The 24,934-nt window shown below is 37.8% G+C and overlaps 2 protein-coding genes across 2 annotated transcripts; both read left to right on the top strand.

Annotated features, from left to right (window-relative positions):
- The first annotated feature begins 11,486 nt into the window (after window positions 1-11,486).
- On the top strand, window positions 11,487-12,140 carry LOC131604562 (uncharacterized). Its single transcript, XM_058876996.1, has one exon. The coding sequence runs from the start codon at window positions 11,487-11,489 to the stop codon at window positions 12,138-12,140; it is 654 nt and encodes a 217-aa protein (XP_058732979.1).
- Window positions 12,141-17,081: 4,941 nt separating this feature from the next.
- On the top strand, window positions 17,082-17,597 carry LOC131604563 (agamous-like MADS-box protein AGL61). Its single transcript, XM_058876997.1, has one exon. The coding sequence runs from the start codon at window positions 17,082-17,084 to the stop codon at window positions 17,595-17,597; it is 516 nt and encodes a 171-aa protein (XP_058732980.1).
- The last annotated feature ends 7,337 nt before the right edge of the window (window positions 17,598-24,934 follow it).

Below are 24,934 nucleotides of genomic sequence, written 5' to 3' on the forward strand. Positions count from 1 at the left end.
ACACAAATAACAAGGACTCCCCTAACAAAAAAAATTACACTTCTATTGAAATCTAGCTTAAGTAAAACAATGAGTTATTGCTAAACTCAAAGAAATTACAATTGACAAGCGTAATTTTTCCGATATACGACCATCTCCAAATTTGAGCTTTACAACTCCACACAACATCTCTTGAATTCCAAGACGAGTTGTTAAAAACGATATCATTCATTCGTAACCAAATGCTCCAAAAAATTGCGAGCCTAATAATTTTCTCCTTCCCTTTTTTTACCTTCTTAGTTCTACAAAAGTTGCTCCAATACCAAAAATTCTCCTTCATATCTTCAACTCAAACCTATCCACTCGGCCATCTCCTTTCAAACAATATTGACATTCCGACAACACAAAAAGGAGTGGATCAAAGTTTCATTTACTTCCTCACAAAGAATTAAACTTTATGTAACTAAATTGATATGTAATATAATTATTTGTTCTCATATGAGAATTAAACTTTAAAAATAAATTGATGAGTATTTCTGTATTTGTTGAGTTTAATTGGATACTTATATTTTTATCCAATTAAATAATATTATTTATTTTCATGTTACTTTTTAAAATTATTTTGTATTAAATAAATTAAAAATTTAAATTATCTTCTACTAAAAATATATACCCATCTCAAACTCATTGGTATTGTTAAATTAATACTGCTCACGCCATTGCAAGAATTAAACTTAATAATAATTTGGAATTAAATTAATACTAAAAAGTAATCGTAATGATTTAAAAAAATTGGATTTAAACTTTTGTTAAATTTATATTGGGCACGCACCAAAAAGCCAAATGAAATGTTATTAATTAATGATAAAATAATAAGAATAAATTTAGTTAGACTAAAGAAATAAGAGCACGAGAAAATTCATAGAGGTCGCATCGGTATATTCTTTTAGTGTGGCAGAGAACCTATTACAATGAAGGTCAAAATTTTTTATTTTTTTAATTGATAGCTAAAAGTTTCTGTGATTGCCTTTCAATGTTAACTATCTCGATTACTATGACGATGTGATCAAATGAAATGGTTACTTCTTTAAAGTTTAGGTGTTTGAACTTATCAAACATTTTTTCAATAATGTGTTTGACTAAGTTCATAACCCTCAAATTCCACGTGTTGTAGAGAGAAGGCAGACTTTCTGTCTCTAACTTATCGTGCCTTCCCCACTTCCTTTGGTTGAGGTTTTTCTAGGGTTTCTTATTCTTTACCTTTCCACCTTTTCTAAAGGTTTCTCTCAAGCTACATGTCTTAACTGGTTTAGCTTTGTTTGTTTTGCTCATTTCCCTTAAAAGTTTTTCTTTTGTTTGCTTTGTTTTTTGTCTATCGGTGGTGTTTTGGAAGGAGTTTTTCTGCCATGGAAAAATGGAAGAATGTTCCACTGTCGGAAGAAGAAGAAGGAATAACGGTAGAAGGAGAAGCTGAACTCGAAGACGAAATTTTTCACAGGACATTAGTAGGGAAACATTGGACTGATAACCCTTTCAATGTTAGGGCTTTCAAGTCTACAATGATACAGGCATGGAGGCTTAGGAACAACGTTGACGTTCAAGATCTGGGAAAAAATATATTCCTTTTTCGTTTCTTTTCAAAACGAGACGCAGAGGCGGTTCTTGCTGGGGGACCCTGGTCTTTCGATAGGAACCTTTTGATTCTTGAAAGGGTATCGGGAGAGGAACAACCTTCGGGCTTGGAAATGAACTTTGGCACTTTCTGGGTTCGCATTTATGACCTTCCGTTAAAACTCAGATCCACTGTGGTAGAAAAACAACTGGGTAACATCATTGGCAAATTTGAAGAAATGGATTCAAAAGACGCAAACACAATGGGGAAGTTTCTTCGTCTGAAGGTTATGATAGATCTGCGTAAACCCTTGAAGAAAGGAACTATAATCAACTACCAAGATAGAAAGCCAAAGGTGTTCGTGAAATATGAGAGACTTTCAACGTTTTGCTTTGCTTGCGGGAAAATCGGCCATCAGTTAAAGGACTACGAAGACCTGATGAAAACGGCACAAAGGGGTATGACAAAATAGAGGAACAAGATCTGTATTTTGGACCGTGGTTGAGAGCTTCCCTGCTTCCAAGGAGACTAGTGCTGGAATTTGTAGTAGGAACCTCTTTGAATCGCCAAACAACAGTAGAGGGAATGCTTCCGGAATGAAGGATGACATGGGGGTGGGGAGAATCAAAGGTAAAGAGAGTCAAAAGGAAATACATAAAACTCAAAACAAAGAGGTTCTGAAGGAAAACATGGAGTTAAAGGAGGTGGAGAGTGTGGCAGAATCGTTAAGTGCGGTTATGATTTTTAATGAAGGGAGGGTGGAAGGACCAAAAGCAAAGTAGAAAGGCAGAAAAGGATCTCCAAAATGGAGAAGGCAAAAGGAAACGGCTACCAAAACTGTCACTCCTCCAGGTAAAATGGATGCATAGTTGGGGAAGAGGCAACTAGTGGATGTCATGATCACAACAGGTTCAATGAAAGATATTTGTGGCAGTGGGAAGAAGAGGAAACAAGATGGAGGTAATGGAACAAGCAACAACTATAATGAACCAGAGATGGTGTTGGTGGACCAACACCGCCTAATCTAATGAAAATTATAAGCTGGAACTGTAGGGGGTTGGGGAATCCCCGAACAGTTCGAGCCTTGTCAAGGCTTATCAAAATAGAAAATCCCAGGGTTCTTTTTCTTTCGGAGACAAAACTTAAAGATTTCGAGCTGGAGGATGTTCATTTGAGATGTGGTTTCGATTCGTGCTTGGGAGTCATTTGTGAGGGTGAGGGAAGGTGTAGGGAAGGAGGAATATCTTTAATGTGGAAGGAGGGTTTGAAGCTTAATATAATATCCTATTCGCAGAATCATATTGGGGTTTTTTTGAGGATGATATTAGTGGTTTGAGGGTGTACCTTAGTGTAATGTATGGTTTTCCGAATGAACAAAGGAAGAGGGAAACATGGAATCTCCTGAAGAACCTAAAGCCTTTGGATGGCATGTGGCTTTGTTTTGGATATTTTAATGATATGGTCAGTGTTACAGATAAGAAAGGTGGTGTTCCCAGATCTGAGGCCCAACTCAATTGGGGGAGGAATACAGTGGAAGAATGTGAGCTCGTTGACATGGGTTTCGAAGGATACCCTTTTACATGGTCGAATTGAAGAGTGGGAGAAGATAATATTCAATGGAGAATCGATAGAGCCTGGGATAATTCAGATTTTATGGACAAATTTACACCCATGAGGGCTAGACATCTTCACCGTAGACCTTCATATCATGCGGTGCTGACTTTGGAGCTTGAGGCACAAGGGCAAAGAAGTAAAAAGAAAAAGACCTTTGTGTTCAGATTTGAAGAGGTGTGGACGAAGGATAATAGGTGTGAGGAAGCCATCCGTAGAGCTTGGAATACCACTGGAGGCGTGGAACAGAAAATTAGAGGGTTGGTCAATGATTTGGACTTAGGGGCCTCATCGGCGAAGGACTTGAAGCTAATACGGTACAAACTTGACAACCTTCTGGCTTCAGAGGAAGTTGTTTGGAGGCAGCGTAGCAGGGAAATTTGGCAGAAGTGTGGAGATAGGAACACCATGTTTTTCCACGGAAAGGCTTCCTAAAGAAATTCTATCTCTAAAATTCTTGATGGGCAGGGGGTTTGGTGGAGGCAAGAGGAGGACATTGAGAGAGTCCATATGTCTTACTTTGGTGAATTCTTTACCTCGTCAGGTTCGTAAGGTTCTGAGGAAGTCTGTGAGGTGGTGAAGGATAGAATTTCTGAGGACAGTTACGTGTGGTGCAGTAGGCAGTTTGTGGTGGAGGAGGTTAGAGAGGCGCTGAAGCAGATGCATCCCACCAAGGCACCGGGACCTAACGTAAATCCAGCTCTGTTCTACCAAAGATTCTGGCACATTGTGGGGAATAAGGTTGAAACCATTGTCCTTGATATCCTGAATGAGGGTAAGAATCCGGAGTCCCTGATCAAGACTTTCTATGGCCTAATTCCAAAGTGTAAGAATCCCTAAAACCCTAAGGACTTCAGGCACATCAGCCTTTGTAATGTGGCCATGAAGTTAGTGACCAAATGTATAGCAAACAGGATGAAACCTCTCCTTCCCGGGCTCATTGATGAACAACAAAGTGCTTTCGTTCAGGGTCGCCAAATCACGGATAATGGGCTCATTGCAATGGAATGCTTCCATTGGCTTAAGAAAAAGACGAAGGGTAAACGGGGGTGTATGGCCATCAAGCTAGATATGTCGAAAGCGTACGATAGAATCGAGTGGGATTTTGTTAAGGTAATGCTTCTTTCGATGGGGTTCCCCAAAGGTTTTATCTATGTGATAATGAAGTGTGTAAGTACCGTCTCCTACCAAATTCTCATTAATGGCCAGCCGTCAAGAAGCTTCTCTCCCGGTATGGGCGTTCACCAAGGTGACCCCCTGTCACCTTATCTTTTCATCCTGTGTGCTAATGTCCTTTCAGGGTTAATCTCCAAGTAAGTCTCTCTTCACAATATCAATGGCCTGAAGGTTGCTATAAATGGCCCTATAATTTCCCTTTTTTTTGCGGATGATAGTATCTTGTTTGCAAGGGAAAATTCTAGGGAGGCAGAAGCGGTGATGAATGTCCTCAAGAGGTACCAGGAGAGTTCGAGTCAAATGGTGAAATTGGAGAAAACTGAGGTGTCCTTCAGCAAAAATATTGAGGAGAGTTGCAGGATCGGGATCTGTGACAAGCTATGGGTCCGAGAAGTTGCAAACCATTCTAAATACTTGGTTTTTCCGGTGGTTTTTGGGAGGTCTAAGAAAGAGATATTCTCTTTTTTCATAGAGCGGGTTTGGAAGAAATTGCAAGGCTGGAAGGAAAAGGTTATGTCGGGGGCAGGGAGGGAGATTCTTATTAAATCGGTGGTCTAAGAAATTCCCAGCTTCATAATAAGCTGCAACAAGTTACCGGTTGGGGTTTGTGATCAAATTGAGAAAATGATTGCTAGATTCTGGTGGGGTGCGAAGGAGGGGCAGCGGAAACTCCATTGGATAAGGTGAGACAGAATTACGGATGCTAAGTGCAGAGGAGGCATAGGATTTAGAGAGTTGTCAAATTTCAATCTTGCTCTCTTAGGGAAACAATGCTGGAGGTTACTGACGGGGGAGGAGACTTTACTTGGCAGAATTTTCAAAGCCCGTTATTTTCCAAGGAGTAGTTTCATGGATGCAAAACTTGGATTCTCACCTATCTACGCTTGGAGAAGCATAATGAGTTTTGAATATGGGTTGTAGGTGGCAGATCGGGAATGACCAAAGAGTCAAAAAATGGAAGGATACATGGTTGCTGTCAAAATCAAGTTTTTGTGCAGCTCGTGAGGGTGGCATTTTGGGGGAAGATGCTCTGGTGGATGAGATTCTAGATACTGACTTGAGGGGATGGAATGAAAGCATTATTCAAAATTGTTTCTCTGAGTTTAATGCAAAACAGATCCGTGGAGTTCTAATAGCTTCCAATCCGTTGAAGGACAGAATTGTGTGGAGTTTTGAAAAGGACGGTGAGTTCTCAATGAAATCGGCGTATCACGGTTTGAGGGAGGAGAAATCAAGACATTTGGCAGGGGCCTCCAATAACTTCGATACGAATTTTTGGAAGGGTTTATGGAAAATTAATCTTCCTAATGCAGCCAAGAATTTTCCTCTTTAAACTCGGTTGATGTTAAGTATATTAGTCGCAGCCTGAATTCTGAGGCTCACAACCTTATTGGAGCTGTTAGAATGCTTGGGTCTAGAACCTGGCATGGTGATTCTGCTGTTCCCTTGTTGTTTTCCAGTTGAATGAAAATTCTTTCCAATAAAAAGAAAAAAGTTCATAACCCTCACTATTTCGCTTTACTTTGATTCCTAAAATTGTGTCAACAAGTTCAAGATCTTTCATCTTGAAAGTGGAAGTTAAAAATCTCTCTGTCTTTAAAATTCCATTTGAATCATTGCTAATATATCAAACTTTAATAAAAATTGAATCTCTCTAAAAAAATAACTTATTTATATTTTTACCTATGGGTGCACTGGAAAATCGAACAAATGGTCACATGAATATCCGTTTATAAGCTAATAACAATAATAACAATAATAATAATAATAATAATAATAATAATAATAATAATAATAATAATAATAATAATAATAATAATAATAATCTATAACAATATATAAAGAGGATACAACCTTTTGGACTGGCTCTTTTTCTATACCTATTATACCCTCTATCACTAAGTTATCTATAACAATATATAAAGAGGATACAACCTTTTGGACTGACTCTTTTTCTATACCTATTATACCCTCTATCACTAAGTTAATTACAATAAGTAAACTTTTTTTTAATTTATTTTTTATTGAAAAATTAAAATAAATAAAAACAAGTTGTATACTCACAAAACATTTGATAACCGCAAAAAAAAAAAAAAACCGCTGCAAGTTATTGGGTTGTTTTTTTTTCATCACACTTATAACTAATTGTTAAATTCATCCACAATTCCGTAATCAAAATCACACCATCTATTGATATAATTACATTCACAAATTATAATTGCAATTTATAATTTACTGCTGTGCGCATTAAAAAATAAATATCTGGCCCAAAAAACGACTTCATAATGGGTAGTTTTTTTTCCATCACATTTATAGTTTAAATTATAATATGTAAAATTGCAACTATAATAGATTTATTAACACCATCAATTCTACTTTTTTTTTCATTTCACTTTGAATTTTGTATAAAACAGAAGAGTGCAGTTTGTGGCGGTTAATTTTATGTCGTTTGTGTTTTATTGTCCAAAGTGCAGAAGAAAAAAAAACATGCAGGTTGTGCTATTAGATAAGATTAGTATTTTCTTTTAAACAATCAATGTTTACAAAAAAATTATTCTCTCCGTTTGAAAATGAGTATCGTTTAAGATTTTTGCACAGAGATTAAGGAATATAATTATAGTATCATAAGACTTTGAACTTTTCATTATGCTAACCTTATAAATGTGTTGGAAGTAGTGTATAAAGTAATAATTAAAGTACACGATTGAAAAAATTGCAATAATGCCTTCATGCTTTTGGTCTGACTTTGACCTTGGCATGAGGAATTCGTCCGATCAGGAGGAAGGATGGATCAAGGTGGGTCTCAGCACTGGGAGGAGGAGGGTTTCGGCGGTTAGATGGGATGTCGCAGGAGGTGGTGATAGGAAGGATGTTGATGCAAAGGTAACCACGTTCTTCTTCACTGAATTTGGAATGAAGTGGAAGGCTAGAGACCTATTGATTGAATTTAAAGATCTGGGGGATATTGATGAGGTTGTTATACCTCCTAAAAGGGATAAACGTGGAAGAAGATACGGCTTTGTTCGGTTTGTTAACGTCGCAGATGAGAAACTGCTAGCCATTAAGCTGGATAGCTTAGTCTTAGATGGTCGGAAGTTGTTTGCAAACCTGCCTAGATTCCAGAGATCGAGGAGGGAATTGGATGCTCAGGGACGGAAGATGGATAAGGAGAATACTGTGCATGGGGCTGGTGCAAGAGATGGAGGGAGATATGGGCATAGTCATATGACTTGGGTAGATAAGAGATCCTTTGTGGATGTCTTACAGAACCGTAAGGGTAGTGCACTCAAGGAGGATGCTTGTGTGGGTGTTAAAGAGGTGTTTTTCTCGTCAGATAAGGAAGAGCTAGATCGTTATAACAAGGCTTTTGTTTGCGTCATCAAAGAGGCTGGGAGTTTGGTGAACTTGAAAAAGGTATTCTTTGAAGAAGGACTCTTCTCTATTAGGTTGACTGTCTTAGGACCTAACGTATGCCTCTTGGAGGATCTGGTGAGTGGAGGTGTGGAGGAGTTCTTAGAGGAACGAAGGGATTGGTGGGAATTCTGGTTTAGTTCCATTAAAACTTGGAATCCAAGAGATGTGGACTCCGAGAGATTCGTTTGGCTGCGTATTTCCGGTATCCCATGTCATGCATGGGGTGAAAACCTGTTCAAAGTTTTAGTTAAAGATTATGGAGGTTTTATTAGGAGTGATGAGATTACTCAGTCTCGTCTTTGCATGGAAGAGGCTAGAATTCTCATTAGGACAGAATACATGGAGCTGATAAATGCCAAAGTCAAAGTGGTCATTGATGGAGTACCATTCTTTTTATGTATGAGAGAAGACCCTTCTCTAAAGTCAGATGCAATGGTGAGCAAAAGTGGTGATGAAGATGGATCGGTGTCTAGTGTTTCCTCATCGGAAGACTTTTCCGATAGGGAGATCATGGAGGATGTTTCTTTAAGTCCGAAGGAAGTTGAAGAGGTGGAGGTTTCCGATCATACGTTGAAAACCGTGAAAGTAGGGCAAAGGCTAAGTGTTGCTTTTCAGGCTGATGCTGCGGCTAGCACTGCTCCTTCTCTTTTTAAGGAAGTTTGGTACGATAAGGATGGTAAGGTGCCTGCGGTTGAGCCTTGTGAAAACGTTTTGCATGAAAAAGTTAATCCAGAATCCGCTTCATTAAATGCTCCTATTATCGAGGAAAGTTTTGAAGAAGCAAGGTCTCCAATTTCTTTAGGATCGGGTACAGGTGCAGACTGCAGCATTTATGAGGGTGGGACCAAGGTGAGAGAGTCTTTTGCCGAAGGGTGGAATGAGGACGTTATGGGCCAAAGTGGGACCAATGCAACTTTTAATGATTCTGTCAACGTAATGGGGCCAGATTTTTTAATTGGAAGCCCAATTAATTCAAGTGGGCCAGAGGTGAATAAGGAGGAGCATGTTGGACCAATTTCTTTTGATACAGCCTGCAGAAACATTAAAATTAAGAAAGCAAAAACTCTGCAAAAACTGAGAAAACGTAAACCGATTTTGGATTTGGGGAAAAAGGTGGAGATAGCGCCCTCATACTATGCCTGCATTGCGCCGAGGACGGGAGGCTCGTCGGAGTTCTTTAAAGCGCCGGCAGCCATTGCGAAGGAAAAATGTGATTCCATCTCTACTGGTGAGTCGCTCTCTTCTTCTTCTATTTCGGACTCGGATATTATTCGATGCAATCATAGGTTGTTTAATAATCCGTATTCTGATGTGGGCAAGAAATTATGGAGTTCTATTTCTAGATTAGGTGTTTCTGGTGTGGTGGAGGACAGTATGAGTATTAAATTGATAAACGTTTTAGAAAACAAAGATAGGTTGTGCACTGAGGGTGTAACACCCCATATTTTCTAATTTTAATTTAATCGGAAATTAAATTATTATTTGGAATTTATTTGGTATTTTCGTTGAACTAATTGGAAGAATTATGGAGTATGGGTCTTTGGGCCAAGTGAGGTATTTAGTAATGAGGGGGTGTTAAATGTTGAGCCCATTACTAAATTATGCCATGTTTTAATAAAACAAGTAAATAAGAGAAAATTGAAAAATAGAGAAGGAAAACCTAAGAGGGAGAGAAGGAGAATTCATGGAGAAAAGGGATTTTCGTATTCATGGTGCAGCCCTCACAAAATGGGTCATAACTCTCTGCTCGTAGCTCCAAATCAGGTAATTCTTGAAGATTCGGATTCTACACGAAATTTCCTTCGATTTGATATATTAATTCGTGTCAGGGAAGTTCTCGGTGAGGGAGATAAGCGGGTTTGAAGATTGGAGATTCTTGCTGAAAGTGATGAAAAGAGGCATACGGGTTTGATGGAGAAGAAGGAGAAAAGTCCAGATTCTTGGCTAAGGTAAGGGGGGACTCTTCCGATTAATTTCTATTATGTGATTATGGGTAATAGGATGGATTAACGTATGATTCGATTCGATTGGGTATATTGGGATTTGATATTGTTAGGTATGTTATGATTTGGGATAATTGATGAATTTGTATAGATTGTTGGTTATTGATGTTTGTTTTGATGTATAATGATGTGTGATGAGAAATTTGATGTTTGTATGCTTGTATATGATGTCTGGAATTGTTTTTGGGTGAAAAGGGTATGAAATCGCAGGTCTGTCGCAGACCTGAGAATTGGTGAAATCGCAGGTCCGCTGAGCGGAGGGGGTCCGCTGAGCGGAGGTCCCAACGTAGTTTGCTTCTGTTGGGCGTCGCTAGAGGTCCGCTGAGCGGAGGTCTGAAGGATTCGTTTCTGTCGGGCTTCGCTGAGCGAACTTTGCTGTGTTGAACTTTTCTAAAACTTTAAAATAACGTATCTTTTGATCCGTGTATCCTTTCTTGGTGCCGTTTGGGACGTTGTGAAGCAAATTAAATATTTTATATGATGAATTGGTGAGATGGGCGGTGACCCGAATTATTTTCAAAAGATTATTTAATTGCTTCGTTGATATACATTGTGTGTATGTGGAATTGTGTAAACATGACAATGTTTTCGTGGGACGATGGGATGAATTGTTATTATTATTAATGTGATGATTATATGTTGTATGTGGACATGTATGATTGAATGTAACATTGTATGCATATGTTTTTGAATGTGACAATGTGTTGATGCGGTGATAGATTGTTGTGACTATTATCATGATTGTTGTGATAATATGACGGTGATGATTGAATGATATATTTGATGTAAATATATGTGAATAATTGAATGATTGTGCAGCGTGTACATACTTATTCGGTGATGAAAATGGTGAGTTATGATGAGACGATGCGGTGCATCGGATCGGTGTGTTTTAAGTATGGTATATGTGTACATTCATTCATATGCATTTGATGATGGATCCCGGTGATGTTTGGATCGTTGGTGGACATATTTCCCATTGTGTGGAAATTGTGTCGGTGGGCCGTATCTCGATGAGGCGTAGATCGGTTAGGTGGATTGATTCCACGGTTTATTGGTACCACATGCATAGTGTCAGTTGGTCACATGCATCTTTGTCATAACATGATTGAATTGAATTTCAGTGTTATGTTTGGTGTCGTACTTGTTGTAATTGTTGTATTTGCTGTGATTGATGAATGATCATTAAATATCTGAATATATGACAAATTGGGTGAATGATATATTATGATGTTTTGTTGCTTATGAATGCATAACATTGATTAATTGAGAATGAGACTCACCCTTACTTGTTGACATTTTTCAGAATGAGGAGTAGCGGCATTAGTGCTCGGTGAGGATGACTCGTAGAGTTTATCCGTTGTTTTGGGTAGTGTCGGTCATGCTCTGATCTTGTAACACTGGGGGACGATAGTTATAGAGATTTATGAGAGTTATCTATTTTATTTGGTGTTGGATTATGTTTCCATTTGGTTATGTTGATGATGTTTCTTATTCCGCTGTGATAAACATAATTGTGTTTTTGGTAAATCGTTTCCTAATAAAGCATGACTTGACCATGATTGATTTATTTATTTTAAATACTGTGGCACCCTTGTGTTTATGTTTTTACTCTGATATATTTATTTAAATTACCGCGGGGTTTAGAAGGGTGTTACAGAGGGAGTGAAGAAGGTTCCAAACCCTTATCCATGAATCTTCTCTCCTACAATATTAGAGGTGGGGGCACTCTTTCGAAGAGGAAGAGAGTGAGTTTTCTTGTACAGTCTTTCAGCATTGATATTTGCTTCATTCAAGAAACCAAATTACCTTGTTTTAATGAGACTTTTGCGAAGAATTTTTGGGGCAGCAGTGGTGTAGAGTGGACTGCTTCTAATTCGTTAGGAGCAGCGGGAGGTATGGTGATTCTTTGGAGGAAGGATTCTTTGTCTCTCAATTTCAGTTTTATTGGTAAAGGATATGTGGGCATAAATTTTTTGTGGAAAGGAGTTGTTCATAACCTTGTAAACGTGTACGCACTGTGTAGTGTGGCGGAAAGAAGGGTTTTGTGGAGGTCTTTACTGGAGAGAAAAAGAAAGAGTGGTAATGAGGAATGGTGTGTAGTGGGAGATTTTAATGAAATTGTGAGAAGGGAAGAAAGAAAAGGGGAAGGTTTTTGTTATAATGCAAGAGGGATGACGGAGTTTCGTGAGTTCATTGAGAATATGGAGTTGGAGGACATTCATTGTGTTGGAGGGAAGTTTACGTGGTTCAAAGATAACGGGAAGGCTATGAGTAGATTGGATAGGTTCCTAGTCTCGAGAAAGATGATAGATTTGTGGGGTGTGTTGGATCAAAGGATTTAAAGGAGAGATATTTCGGATCATGCTCCAATCCGGTTGTGTGTTGGTGTGATGGATTGGGGGCCTAAACCTTTTATGTTCAATAATGCTTGGTTCAAACACAACGATTTCAAGACTTTTGTTAAGGAGGAATGGGGGAAGTTATGTGTTACCGGAAGGGGAGATTTCATTTTATTTGAAAAGCTTAAACAATTGAAATTTCGTCTTCGGGAGTGGAATAGGGAAGTGTTCGGTTGGATAGACTTGAAAATTAAAGAGGAGGTGGATAATGTTAACGACTTGGATCTTTTGTTGGTGGAGTGTTTGGGTGAGAATGTGGAAGACTTGGTAGTTAGAAGGAGAGAGGCAACAAAGGAGGTTTTGAATAATTTACAATTGAAGGAGAGTATGCTTAGATTAAAGTCTAGGCAATTGTGGATGCATGAGGGAGATAGAAATTCAAGCTTCTTTCATAATTCTATCAAGGAAAGACAAAGAAGGAAAGTGATTTCGGTGTTGGAGGGGACGAATGGAACAGTTGAGGGTGTTGAAAATATTAAGAAGGAGATTTTTAGCTATTTCGAAGCTTTCTTCAAAGAAGAAAATGTCAAGAGGCCGATTCCGGAGGATTTATCTTTTGGTTGTTTGAATGAGGGTGATTCGTCGTGGCTTGAGAGACCTTTTTCGGAGGATGAGATCAAGGATGCCGTGTGGGCTTGTGATGGCAATAAGAGTCCCGGGCCGGATGGTTACTCTCTTGAGTTCTTCAAAGGTAATTGGGAAGTGGTAAAAGGAGATGTAGGTAGAGTTGTTTTGGATTTTTATGACAAGGCAAGGCTCACGAAAGGGTGTACTTCTTCTTTTATTACCTTAATTCCTAAAGTAATAAATCCTCAATCTCTTTCCGAGTTTAGACCAATTTGTTTAGTTGGAAGCATTTACAAGATTATCTCAAAACTCTTGGCGGCTAGATTGAAATGTGTTATTGGGAAACTTGTTTCGAGCAATCAATCGGCTTTTGTCCCTAATAGGAGTATCTTGGACGGTGTTCTTGTTGTGAATGAGGTGATGGATTTTGCTAAAAGAGAGAAAAGAAGTTGTGTGGTTCTAAAGGTAGACTTCGAAAAGGCCTATGACCATGTTAGTTGGAATTTCATGAGATTTGTCTTGGTGCGGATGGGGTTTGGAGAAAGATGGATGAGATGGATGGAATGTTGTATTTTCTCTAGTAGTATGTCCGTTCTCGTTAATGGGAGCACGACGAAAGATTTCAAGGTTGAGAAAGGGTTTCGTCAAGGGGACCCTTTGTCTCCCTTTCTATTCGTTTTGGCCATGGAGGTGCTTGCGGCGCTTGTGCGAAAGGCGAAAGACATTGGAGATTACCGGAGTTTTAAGGTAGGTGTGAATGAGGAGGTTGACTTACTTCAATTTGCGGATGACACTATTATGATCTCGGAGGGGGATACGGCAAATTTATGGAGTATGAAAGCCATTCTTAGAGGTTTTGAGTTAATGTCGGGTTTGAGAATTAATTTCCTTAAGAGTAACATTTATGGAATTAATGTGGGTGATTGGTTCCTTGAGGCGGCTTCTAGTTTTCTCTCGTGTAAGGTGGGAAGTCTTCCGTTTAAATACTTAGGTGTCAAAGTGGGCGGCAACCCTAGAAGTACTTCGTTGTGGATTGATCTAATCGGTGTCATTAGGAAAAGATTAACCGTTTGGAGAGGTAAGAATCTTTCTCTAGCGGGGCGTGTGGTTTTAATCAATGCCGTGATTAATGCAATTCCTACCTATTATTTATCTTTCTTCAAAGCACCGTCTAAAGTGATCAATGAGATTCGTGCGATCCAAAGTAATTTCCTTTGGAGTGGTGGTGCCATGAGAAAATCGATTAATTGGGTGTCTTGGGATACCGTGTGTAAAGCTAAAGAGGAAGGTGGTTTAGGAATAAAAAATGTTGAAATTATGAATGTGGCTCTCTTAAATAAGTGGAAGTGGAGGATCTTAAATGAGAATGAAGCGGTGTGGAGTGGCATTCTTAAAGCTAGATACGGTAATGTAAAGCTTAAGGTTCTTGTAGGTGATGTTTCGGTGGTGGGACCGAAAGACTCAATTTGGTGGAGAGATTTAATGGTGTCGGATAATTACGAGAGACTTCTTGACAATCACTTTTCTCGAGCGGTTAATTGTAATGTGGGAAACGGAGAAGATATACCTTTTTGGTATGCTTGTTGGATTGATAATCAACCTATTATGGAGGCTTTTCCGGAATTGTTCAAAGAGGTGAAGGACCATTTAATCTCTGTGGCGGAGGCGGGGCGTTTATCGGAGAACAATGGCATTTGGAACTTGCAGGCTGCCCGGGGCTGTTAGTGGCATGCTGCCAGCTAACAGTACTAACTTTTTTTCTCTTTTGCAGGAACTCCAAGAGCTGCTGCGGCAGCGGTGCATTGTGGCGGATGTGCGAGACACTTTCTCGTGGATGGAGATGCCGACGGGTACCTTTAGTGTGAAGTCTTGTTACGATAAATTCAAGCCTTCGTTATCGGGTCCTCCGCTTCAAGCTTCTTTGGTTAAAGCCGTGAATTTTCTGTGGAAGGTTAGAATTCCGTCAAAAATCCTTTTTTTTGGTTGGAAATTTTTGCACAATAGAATTGCCACAAAAGATGAATTGTTTAAGAGGGGGATTTTGGTGGAAGACATAAACTTATTATGTGGCATTTGCATGAAGGAGAATGAATCTTTAGATCATTTATTTGGTGAGTGTGAGATAGTCCAAAGTATTTGGAGGAAGGTGTATGGTTGGTTAGGTTCTTCTCTTGGATTGTCGTTTGAGCATTTTGTCTCTTTTTTTCGGTACTTTGACATCGTGAAGGGTCCGTGTAAGAGAGCAATAGTAGGGGTGGTTTGGCTAATTACTATTTGGAGTATTTGGTTGAAGAGGAATGCAATTATTTTCAAGAAGGAGACCTTTAGTTTTTCGGAATGCTTGTCTTATATTTATATGCATTCTTGGAATTGTTGCTTAGCATTCTATAAGCTAAGAGAGTTATGTAATTTTCATACTTGAAATATCTTGCCGCTCTATTGTTTCGAGTAGCGAGGGCTTTCCATTTGTGTTCTTGTTCGGGTGGAGTATCCATTATACTCCCTAGTTAATATCATTGCTTATTTAAAAAAAAAAAACTATATTGAAAAGTGAGAATGACATTCATTTTAAAACAAAATTTATTTGCTAAAGTTACACTCATTTTAAAACATAGGGAGAACATGTTTATAGTTTGTTCTGTGAGCGTAATAAAAAAGCGGACAAACGGACACGAGATTGTCCGTTTGAACCATTATGCCTGTTTATCCTGAGTTTGAAAAAAGGTGGACTGAAGAGAGAGAGAGAGAGAGAGAGAGAGAGAGAGAGAGAGAGAGAGAGAGAGAGAGAGAGAGAGAGAGAGAGAGAGAGAGAGAGAGAGAGAGATTGAAAAAAGATGGACTAGAGAGAGAGGGAGAGACCTATACGTGTTAGCCTAATAAAAAACGTTAAGACATATGTAGAGGGATGTATAGAGTAGAATGCTAAAACATATTGAAACTAAACATTTATCATCTTAATTTTAATTAAATTAATTATATTTAAATATTATTTTTAATAGGACATGTAACAAAAACTGAATAAAAGAAGTGCGCTCTCTCAATTGAACTTTATTAGTTATCATCTTGATTTTAATTCTACTAATTGTGTCTAAATAATATTAATCTTAAAGCGATGTACAATAAAAATCTCATAAAAAGATATACACACATTTATTTTTATCTACTGTGCGCATTAAAAAAAGCGGACAAACGGGCACGGGAGTGCCCGTTTGAACGCTAATAATAATAATAATAATTATTATTATTATTATTATTATTATCAATAGTTACGAGACAATTGAATTTTTTTACATATTAATTTAAAAATAAATAAATGAGAACTAAATTAAGGCTTATTCTTATCTTTTAAAAATTATTATTATATATTTTTAGGTGGACATTATTATTTACTATTATGATATAGGACAGCTTGTTTCGACTTAAAAAAAAATTTTTTTTTTTGTATTTTTAAAAATAGATTTTTCTATATTTGTCTTTTCTAAAATGAAATACTCATTTTGACATCTTCATTTACACGAAATAGAATTTTTTGTTATTGATTTTTTTCTTCATTCACACGATCACTATATCATTAACAATTTTATAAATCGGACATCTTGTGCAGACAACTGTAAAAATTAATTCTTCGAGTTGTATAAGACCATAGTGAACAGCAGAACCGAATTCATATTATGTTAAATTAAAATGATCTAATCTTAATTGAATAACTACAGACGTGTAATACTTAACTACAAATAATTTTTGACATAAAAAAGGTCTCCCATAAATCGCAAATATAAATATGCCAAAAATATATATTTTGTAATAATTTATTTCTGTATTCAATAATCTATCCAATACAAATTAAATGTGATAAATGGATGACAATTGAATTACGAGTAAATTTTTAAAATTGATTAATTTAAATGATTTTAGTAATTACAATTAATACCATTTATCAAAACATTTTTATTATTATAGTTCATACAATAGTTAAGTAAAATAAAAATATATATTTTGAGAAACAATGCTGCAATAATCTAAACTAATAATAACTATTAAAAACGTGCAAAAATGAATAGAGACTAAACCATTTATTATGAAACAGAGCCCATGTCAAATTTCAAATTCACCTCGAATTAAAACCATTTTGATACAAAATAGAATATAAAAATTTGGTCAATACATAAAATTAAATGCCAATTTAATTCATAATCTTAGATTGAGAGGAATTGTAGGAACTTATTTTATGACACTTTAAAACCAATACTTTTATTTTCTTACAAATACAAGTTTCACATTTTGTAATACGTACTAAAATTCCATTCTCATTTCACCATGAACACAATTAACCAAAGAAAGAAAACCATGGGACGCAAGAAAATCGAAATCAAGAAAGTCGAAAAAGAAGCCAACAAACAAGTCACATTCTCGAAACGAAGATCTGGTTTGTTCAAAAAAGCTTGTGAACTTTGCATCTTATGTGATGTTCATCTCGACATCATTGTGTTTTCGCCTGCCGATAAAATATTTCGGTGCGGTTGCAGTCAACCGAGCACTGACGCGGTCCTCAAAAGTTACATCCGTGGAACCACGGAGTTTGAAGATCAGCAGTTGATGGGAGATTCTTTGATCTATGAAGAGTATAATAAGGAGTATGAAGAGGCATTAAAGGTCTTGCAAATGGAAAAGAAGAAACTTGCGGATATTGAAAATTTGGCTAGGGTTTCGAAGAGAGGTGCATGGTGGAATGACTCTATTGATGATATGAATGGTGAAGAACTTGAATATTTTATGATGTCGATTTTTGAGTTAAAGAAGAACTTGCTGAAAAAGAACATGAACATCTCATGATGTTTTCTACGTAATAGAATTGTTTTCCATTAATAAATTTTTTTTTTTTGTTTGCTACTGGTGTGTGTACTTTGTTTATCTTTTGTTTATTGGAAATTTAATTTGGATATTTTTCTCATACTACGTGTTTATTTAAATTTTTTTGTTTATATTAGAAATTACAAGGAATAATTAAATAAAAATAAGATTATTTCCTTTTCCAATTCCAACCTTTTTAATTTTAACTTTCAAAATCTCCACATTATTTGAACAAAATAAAAATGTATAGAGAAATTTTTTGGAGACTTATCAAGTGGATTCACCCTTCTATATATCAACAAAAAATAGCGGCTCCACCATTGTTCTATTTAGTGAAGTAGGTTAGTTTCTATATATTTTATATTTTTATGTAATATTGTCATGAAGATGTTATAAATAGTTTATCCTTATAAGGCTTTTCATACTGTTAAATTATATGCTCACAGATTAATAATTTAGTATAACGTGTAACTTTTAAGTTTATTAAAATAGATTAGTTTGTTTGAAATTATTTTTACAAATTTTAATATATCTATTGTTTTAATTTTTATAAACAGTAAATAAAATGCAGAATTTTTGTCTGTAGAAAATAATGCAAGAAGATTGGAAATTAAAGTTATAAATGATTTTTGATAGTGCTGAAGATGCTTGGAAGTTTTTGGTTAATTATAATGAAAAATTTGAATTTGGGGTGAGGAAATAATATTATCACAAGAATAAAAGTGGTATAATTACTTCTTACAAATTTATTTATTGTAAAAAAGATTTACGAAAATCAATAAATGAGATTATAAAACAATCAATCCAAAATCGGAGACTAGAATAAATTGCCAAATAAGATTAAGAATTAAGAATATAATCCCAATTTACATTTAATAAAACAAGAATAGACTCTTAAATTTAATCCCGCTTAAGATAAGGTTATTATTATTATTAATAAAACAAACCATTTAATCTCGCTTAGATGTTTCACCTTTCAGGACTTTCAGTTGGCTCCGACTTTGGAAGAGATGGATGCTATGTTAGGATTCTCAAAAATTAAAAAGGAATTTTACACAGGTGTGGGTAAAGAAGTTGACTTTCCGGATTTGGCAAAAGCTTTGGGAATATCTGCTACGGAATTGAAATCCAATTATAAAACTGATGGAGATGTGCATGGGATTAAAAGATCTTACTTAGAAAATCAAGCTTTGATGTATGCTCAAAAGAAACAATGGGACATTTGTGGACATATGTTAGCTCTCTTGGTTTTTGGTGTTGTTTTGTTGCCAAAAAATATTGATTATATTGATCCTGCCGCCATTCATGCTTTCACCTCTTTTAGGATTTATGGAAAAGATCCGACTCCGACTATCCTCGCTAATATTTATTATGCTATCCATACGAAGTATGAAAAGAAGAGAGGAATGCTATTTTGTTGTGTCCACTTGCTATATTCTTGGTTGACTTCTCATCTCTACAAAGCTAGTTGTTTTATCAAAGAATTGACTAGAAATGATTGGGCTCAAAAGCTAAGGGCTCTTAAAGCGGATTCTATTCTATGGTATGCAAAGAAATTAAATTCTGATAGGATTATTTACAAATGCGGAGAATTCGACAATGTGCCATTAATGGGGACTCTTGGTTGTATTAATTATAACCCCGTTTTAGCATTGCGTCAATTAGGTCATTCTATGGATAGTGAACCTTCCGAACAACAAATAGAAGAATTAATCTTGCATGACAATGGGAAAGGTGAACCAAGAACATTGAAGAAAGTAATTCAAGCTTGGAGTCATGTTCAAAGAAAATACTTTGGGCCAAAGAATGTAATTGCTAAAGCACCTTACACCGCATGGGTTCAAGAGAGAGTTGGAAAGATCTTGCTTCCTTTTATTGTGGATCCCGCATACAAGCCTGATTCTCCTAATCTTGTTCTTCTATCCATCGAACAGATAGAAGGGATCAAGGCTGCCCTAGAGGCGTCCCAAAAGGAAAAAGAGAAATTAGAACTTGATTTGCATCAACTTACCAACGAAAGGAGCCAATTACGCTTTGACCTTAAGGAAAAGAATCAAGAACTTCAAGCAATGAAGGAGGAGAATGATAGACAAAGGAGTAAAAGGAAACGTGCAACCGAAGGAGTTCTAAGTGCTAATTTTAATCTAGAAGCACATAATGAGAGGTTAGAACAAGCGGATATAGAAATTGCAAGGTGGAGAAGGCGCTATGAAAAGGCTTCCCATGACAAAGCGGAATCCGAGAAAAATCTAGAAGCTGTGGTTTTTGAATTAACGGATAGGACTAAAGATCAAGAGGTAGAAATAAGAAACCTCAAATTTGATCTTCAAGAAGCCCGCAATTCTGGACAAGAGGAACGCACAAGGAGATTGGCTGCGGAGGAAACACTCTTACAACGCACCGATGAGCGCCACAGAGCACTTCAGGCTATGGCCTTGCTTAGGCAATTGCTTATAAGGCAAAGGGAGATGTGTGGGGCTGCAAGGGATGAAGGGGATTATTGGAAGAGACAATACACAATTGTTTCTACAGCTTATGAGCATGTGAGCATGGTTCCCAAGATGCTTGAAGACTACGAAAAATGCCGTGATAATTATGATAAGCTAGTCTTCTTGTGTAATGATTTAATACAAGACATCCCAAAGAGTTTGGCAAAGACGGAATCATCTCTTGTTATCCTTCCTAAAGAAGTCAAGGAGTTCATGGAGCTTTGTAGAGACATGGTGGACAAGTTCAAAGAAGACATCCAAAGGCGTTCTTAGTTTTATTCTATTTTCATTGTTGCTTTTTATTTTGTTTCAAGTATTTTAATTTTCAATTTCAATTTCTATTTGTGAACCAACAATGGAGTAGTATTTTCTTTTTTAATAAAGTGTGTTTCTTTTCCGTTACTCATTGTTCCTATAATATTCACCAAAAGATTATTTCTCTAAAAAAAAAACATATATATATATATATATATATATATATATATATATATATATATATATATATATATATATATATATATATATATATATATATATATATATATATATATATATATATATATATATATATATATATATATATGTGTGTGTGTGTGTGTGTGTATGAAAAAAAAGGAAAAAATAGTACATATGAAAAAAAAAGAAAAAATATTACATATGTATAAAAAAAAAGAAAAATGTACATATATAAAAAAAAGAGGAAGAGAAAAGGAGAATAAAAATAGTATATAAATATATATATGTATATTATAATAATGTGGATAAGACGTGAACATTGCATAATCATAACATTCATAGCATGCATATCATATTTACTTGTTTTCAAACATAAAGAAAAACTATCTTCATCTCCAGTCACGCCATTGCAACTCGACCGCTAATCCAGACAAGATCCCAAAAGAAAAAGGCAATGGAACAATTGGAACAGAACCAATCCGCCCTTCGCGAGGAAATGACCCAGTTGAAAGGCACTGTTGAGGACCTCAAGGGAGGAATGACCCAAATGGTGAGCTTCATGAAAGACCTCAAGGATAAGCAAGACAAGGCTAAGGAGGTCCAGGATCAGTATGAGGAGATACCTAACGATGGCAACCCACTGTTAGGATATGTTAGAGGATGTGACCCTCATAAGGCAAACGCTCGCTCCTTTAAAAAGGTTACCACTACTCAGGAAGAGGGAGAAGCCTCTCAAGAAGGATTTGTTCCTGTTGCTCCGAAGGAAGGGGCGTCCCGCACAGTTCGCATTCCTGTCAACAATCCTCTTAGGGATGAAGACTACTTGGATTTGCAATATGGGGACAATGATGATACAAATCAAGTCCCTCAACCCAAGCTAACTCTCCCTAACTCTGGGGATGATTCTAAAGATAGCGGACAAATCAAGGCGCTGGAAGAAAGGTTAAAGGCTGTAGAGGGATATGATACCTTCGATGTGGATACCTTCGAGATGAGTTTAGTCCCAGATCTGACTATTCCACACAAGTTCAAAGTTCCTAACTTTGAGAAATACAAGGGACTCACATGTCCAAGGAATCACTTGCGCATGTATGTGCGAAAGATGGCTGCTTATGCTCATGATCAAAAGCTGGTGATTCATTTCTTCCAAGACAGCTTAAGCGGAGCATCTGTTGACTGGTATATGCAACTGGAGAAGTCATACATCCGAAGCTGGAATGACCTTGCTAATACATTCCTGAAACAATACAAGTACAATTTGGACATGGCACCCAATCGGATGCAACTCCAAAATGTGTCACAGAAGAAAGAGGAATCGTTCAAGGAGTATGCCCAGAGGTGGAGGGAAATGGCTTCCCGAGTCCAACCTCCCTTGTTGGAGAAAGAGCTGGTAGACATGTTTATGGCTACGTTGCAAGGACCATACTACGATAAGATGGTCGGAAGCGTGTCTTCAGGGTTTTCAGACTTAGTAGTTATTGGTGAAAGGATCGAGAACGGAATTAAAAATGGGAAGATACAAGGGGCATCGTCTGGATCTTATCAGTCGAAGAGGCCTACTCCCAACTTCCCAAAGAAAAAGGAAGGAGAAACTAATGCAGTGGTGCATCAGGAAGCTAGACCTCCTATGTCATTCCCACCGCAACAAAATAGGTTTCAAGGACCCCAAAGGAGATTCGATCCGCTACCTACTTCCAAAAAGGAGATACTGAGATACTTGATAAGCGAGTCCTTAGTAGAAGTCAAACCATTGGCGCCTCCTCCTCCAGGCAAAATCACACCCAATTACAAACCCAATGAGAGGTGTGAATATCATGCCAATTCTCCCGGGCATACGTTGGAGAAATGTTGGGCTTTCAAGCACATAGTTCAAGATCTGATTGAGTCAGGGGCAATCGCCTTTGACAAACCCAATGTGAAAACAAACCCGATGCCACACCATGATGGCGCAGTCAATGCAATAGAAGTCGTTAATGAGCAAGAGTTGGTTCAACAAAGGAACTCCCCCATAGATGCACTTAAGAGGTATCTTCTTATAAAGGGGTTTATCCTAGAACATAACGAGGCTTTCAAAGACTCTTTGCAGAGGCTCATGGATCAAGGGTTGATCCGGCTGAAGGAATACCCTGAAGAAGAGTATGTAGCTATGGTGGAAAGAAACGAACCTTTAATGATACCCATACAAGGGGCAAGAAAGCCATTAATCATCCCATGCTCTAGACCACCATTGATGATACCTACGCAAGAGCGCACTAAAATCATCCCAATCAGAGGACCATATCCTTTGGACAAGATGAAAGCAGTACCATGGGAGTACGAGGCTGATATCAATACTGCGGTGTCGAGCATTATTGGACCTGGGGGCATAACCCGTAGTGGGTGCATATTCAAAACTGCGCAAGCACAAACGTCGTCTAATGAAAACTTGACACGATCTGGTGAACAAGCTGTTATGAGACCGAGTAATGAGGCTGAGCCTAAGGATAAAGAAACTGTTAACAAGGATGCTGAGGAGTTTCTTGCTTTGATTAAGAAGAGTGACTATAGGGTGGTAGATCAGTTGCAACAGACACCATCTAAAATATCACTCTTATCGCTACTGATACACTCCGAGAGGCATCGAGATGCCTTGATGAAGATTCTCAATGCCGCCCATGTAACTAAGGACATCACGGTCAATCAATTCGATGGGATGGTGGCTAATCTGACTGTTGGGGCATGCCTGGGTTTCAGTGATAGTGAGCTGCCTCCACAAGGAAAGACACACAACAAAGCCTTACATATCTCCATACAATGTGGAAAGGCTCATCTGGCTAGAGTTTTGATTGACACAGGTTCATCGTTAAATGTGATGCCAAAGGCTACACTTGACAAAATAGCCTTGGAAGGACTTGTGGTTAGGCCAAGTCGTCTGGTGGTTAAGGCTTTCGATGGATCGCAGAGTCCGGTGTTTGGAGAAGTGGACCTTCCTGTTATAATTGGTCCCCACACCTTCTGCATCAATTTCCAAGTGATGGAAATTGAACCAGCTTATACCTGCCTATTAGGGCGTCCTTGGATTCACGCAGCTGGGGCAGTCACCTCCACCCTCCATCAGAAATTAAAATTTGTGAATGGGAACTCCATAGTGACCGTCAATGGAGAAGAGGATATATTTGTCAGCAACCTGAATTCATACAGGTATATTGAGGCTGGAGAAGGAGCATTGGGTACTGCGTTCCAAGCACTGGAGATTGCAACCGCTGTTACACTACCTGTGGAGAAGGTGAGAAGGCGGTAACATCATGGAAAGATCTACAAGACGCAGATATAAAGGGTTGGGGCAAGCTACCAGAGGTCTTGGAGAAGAAAGATCGCCTAGGGTTAGGATACCAACCAGCAAGGATCACAAGCACTAAGAAGGAGGAACAACAATTCCCCCCAATAACGCAGACTTTTGTGACCGGCGGGTATGAACATGTGGCTATGGTGTCCAACAAGGATTCTCATGAGGGAACGTCCAACTTCATCGAGAGATCAGACCAGGAGAACAGCTTCAGAATTGGACAAGCCTGGAGATACCGGAGATAGTTTTTATTTCAAAGTAATTTGCTTCTGTGTGTTTTATTTCCCTTTCAAATAAAGAAAAACAATAACGCTCATGCCTCGCCCGAAGCATAGAGTTGGTTTGTAAGGGCCCCATTTATTTTCAAGTTTAAAAGTTTATCAATAAAATTGTCTCTGCATTTGGTATTGAAAGCATTGTCTCTTCCCGCATTTATTTCTTTTCCTTTCAAAATGACAAATAAATTTCTCGCACAAAAAGCACGTTCATATCTGCATACTAAAAACAAAACATAAAACGTGTGCAGATCACCCTCTAACACTACCGATAATAATACTGCTGAAACTCTGTACAAACTCGAGGCTCTCGCTAATCAGTCCGAAGAAGGGGATGAGGAAGACGATGAACTTCCGGAGGAGTTGTCAAGGTTAATGGATAAGGAATCCAAAAGCATGCTCCCTCCTCAGGAGGCCATTGAAATCATAAATTTGGGTACAGATGAAGAACCCAAGAACATTAAGATTGGGGCAACGCTGAACGAGGACGTGAAAGCAACGCTAATCAAGCTCCTCCACGAGTATGCAGAGATATTTGCTTGGTCATACCGTGACATGCCGGGGTTGGATACGGATATCGTGGTACACAGGTTACCTCTCAAAGAAGGATGTGCACCTGTCAGGCAAAAGCGCAGAAGAGTTCGACCGGATATGGATAGTAAAATCAGGGAAGAAGTGCTCAAACAGTTCGACGCCGGGTTTCTTGCTGTTGTCGACTATCCACCATGGATTGCCAACATAGTGCCAGTTCCTAAGAAAGACGGAAAGGTACGC

Source organism: Vicia villosa, linkage group LG5, assembly GCF_029867415.1.
Source record: "Vicia villosa cultivar HV-30 ecotype Madison, WI linkage group LG5, Vvil1.0, whole genome shotgun sequence".
NCBI classification, from domain to species: domain Eukaryota; kingdom Viridiplantae; phylum Streptophyta; class Magnoliopsida; order Fabales; family Fabaceae; genus Vicia; species Vicia villosa.

What these genes read in the sequence shown, in the direction of transcription:
- LOC131604562 (XM_058876996.1), top strand. Translation starts at nt 11,487, where the DNA reads ATGAATCTTCTCTCCTACAATATTAGAGGTGGGGGCACTCTTTCGAAG.
- LOC131604563 (XM_058876997.1), top strand. Translation starts at nt 17,082, where the DNA reads ATGAACACAATTAACCAAAGAAAGAAAACCATGGGACGCAAGAAAATC.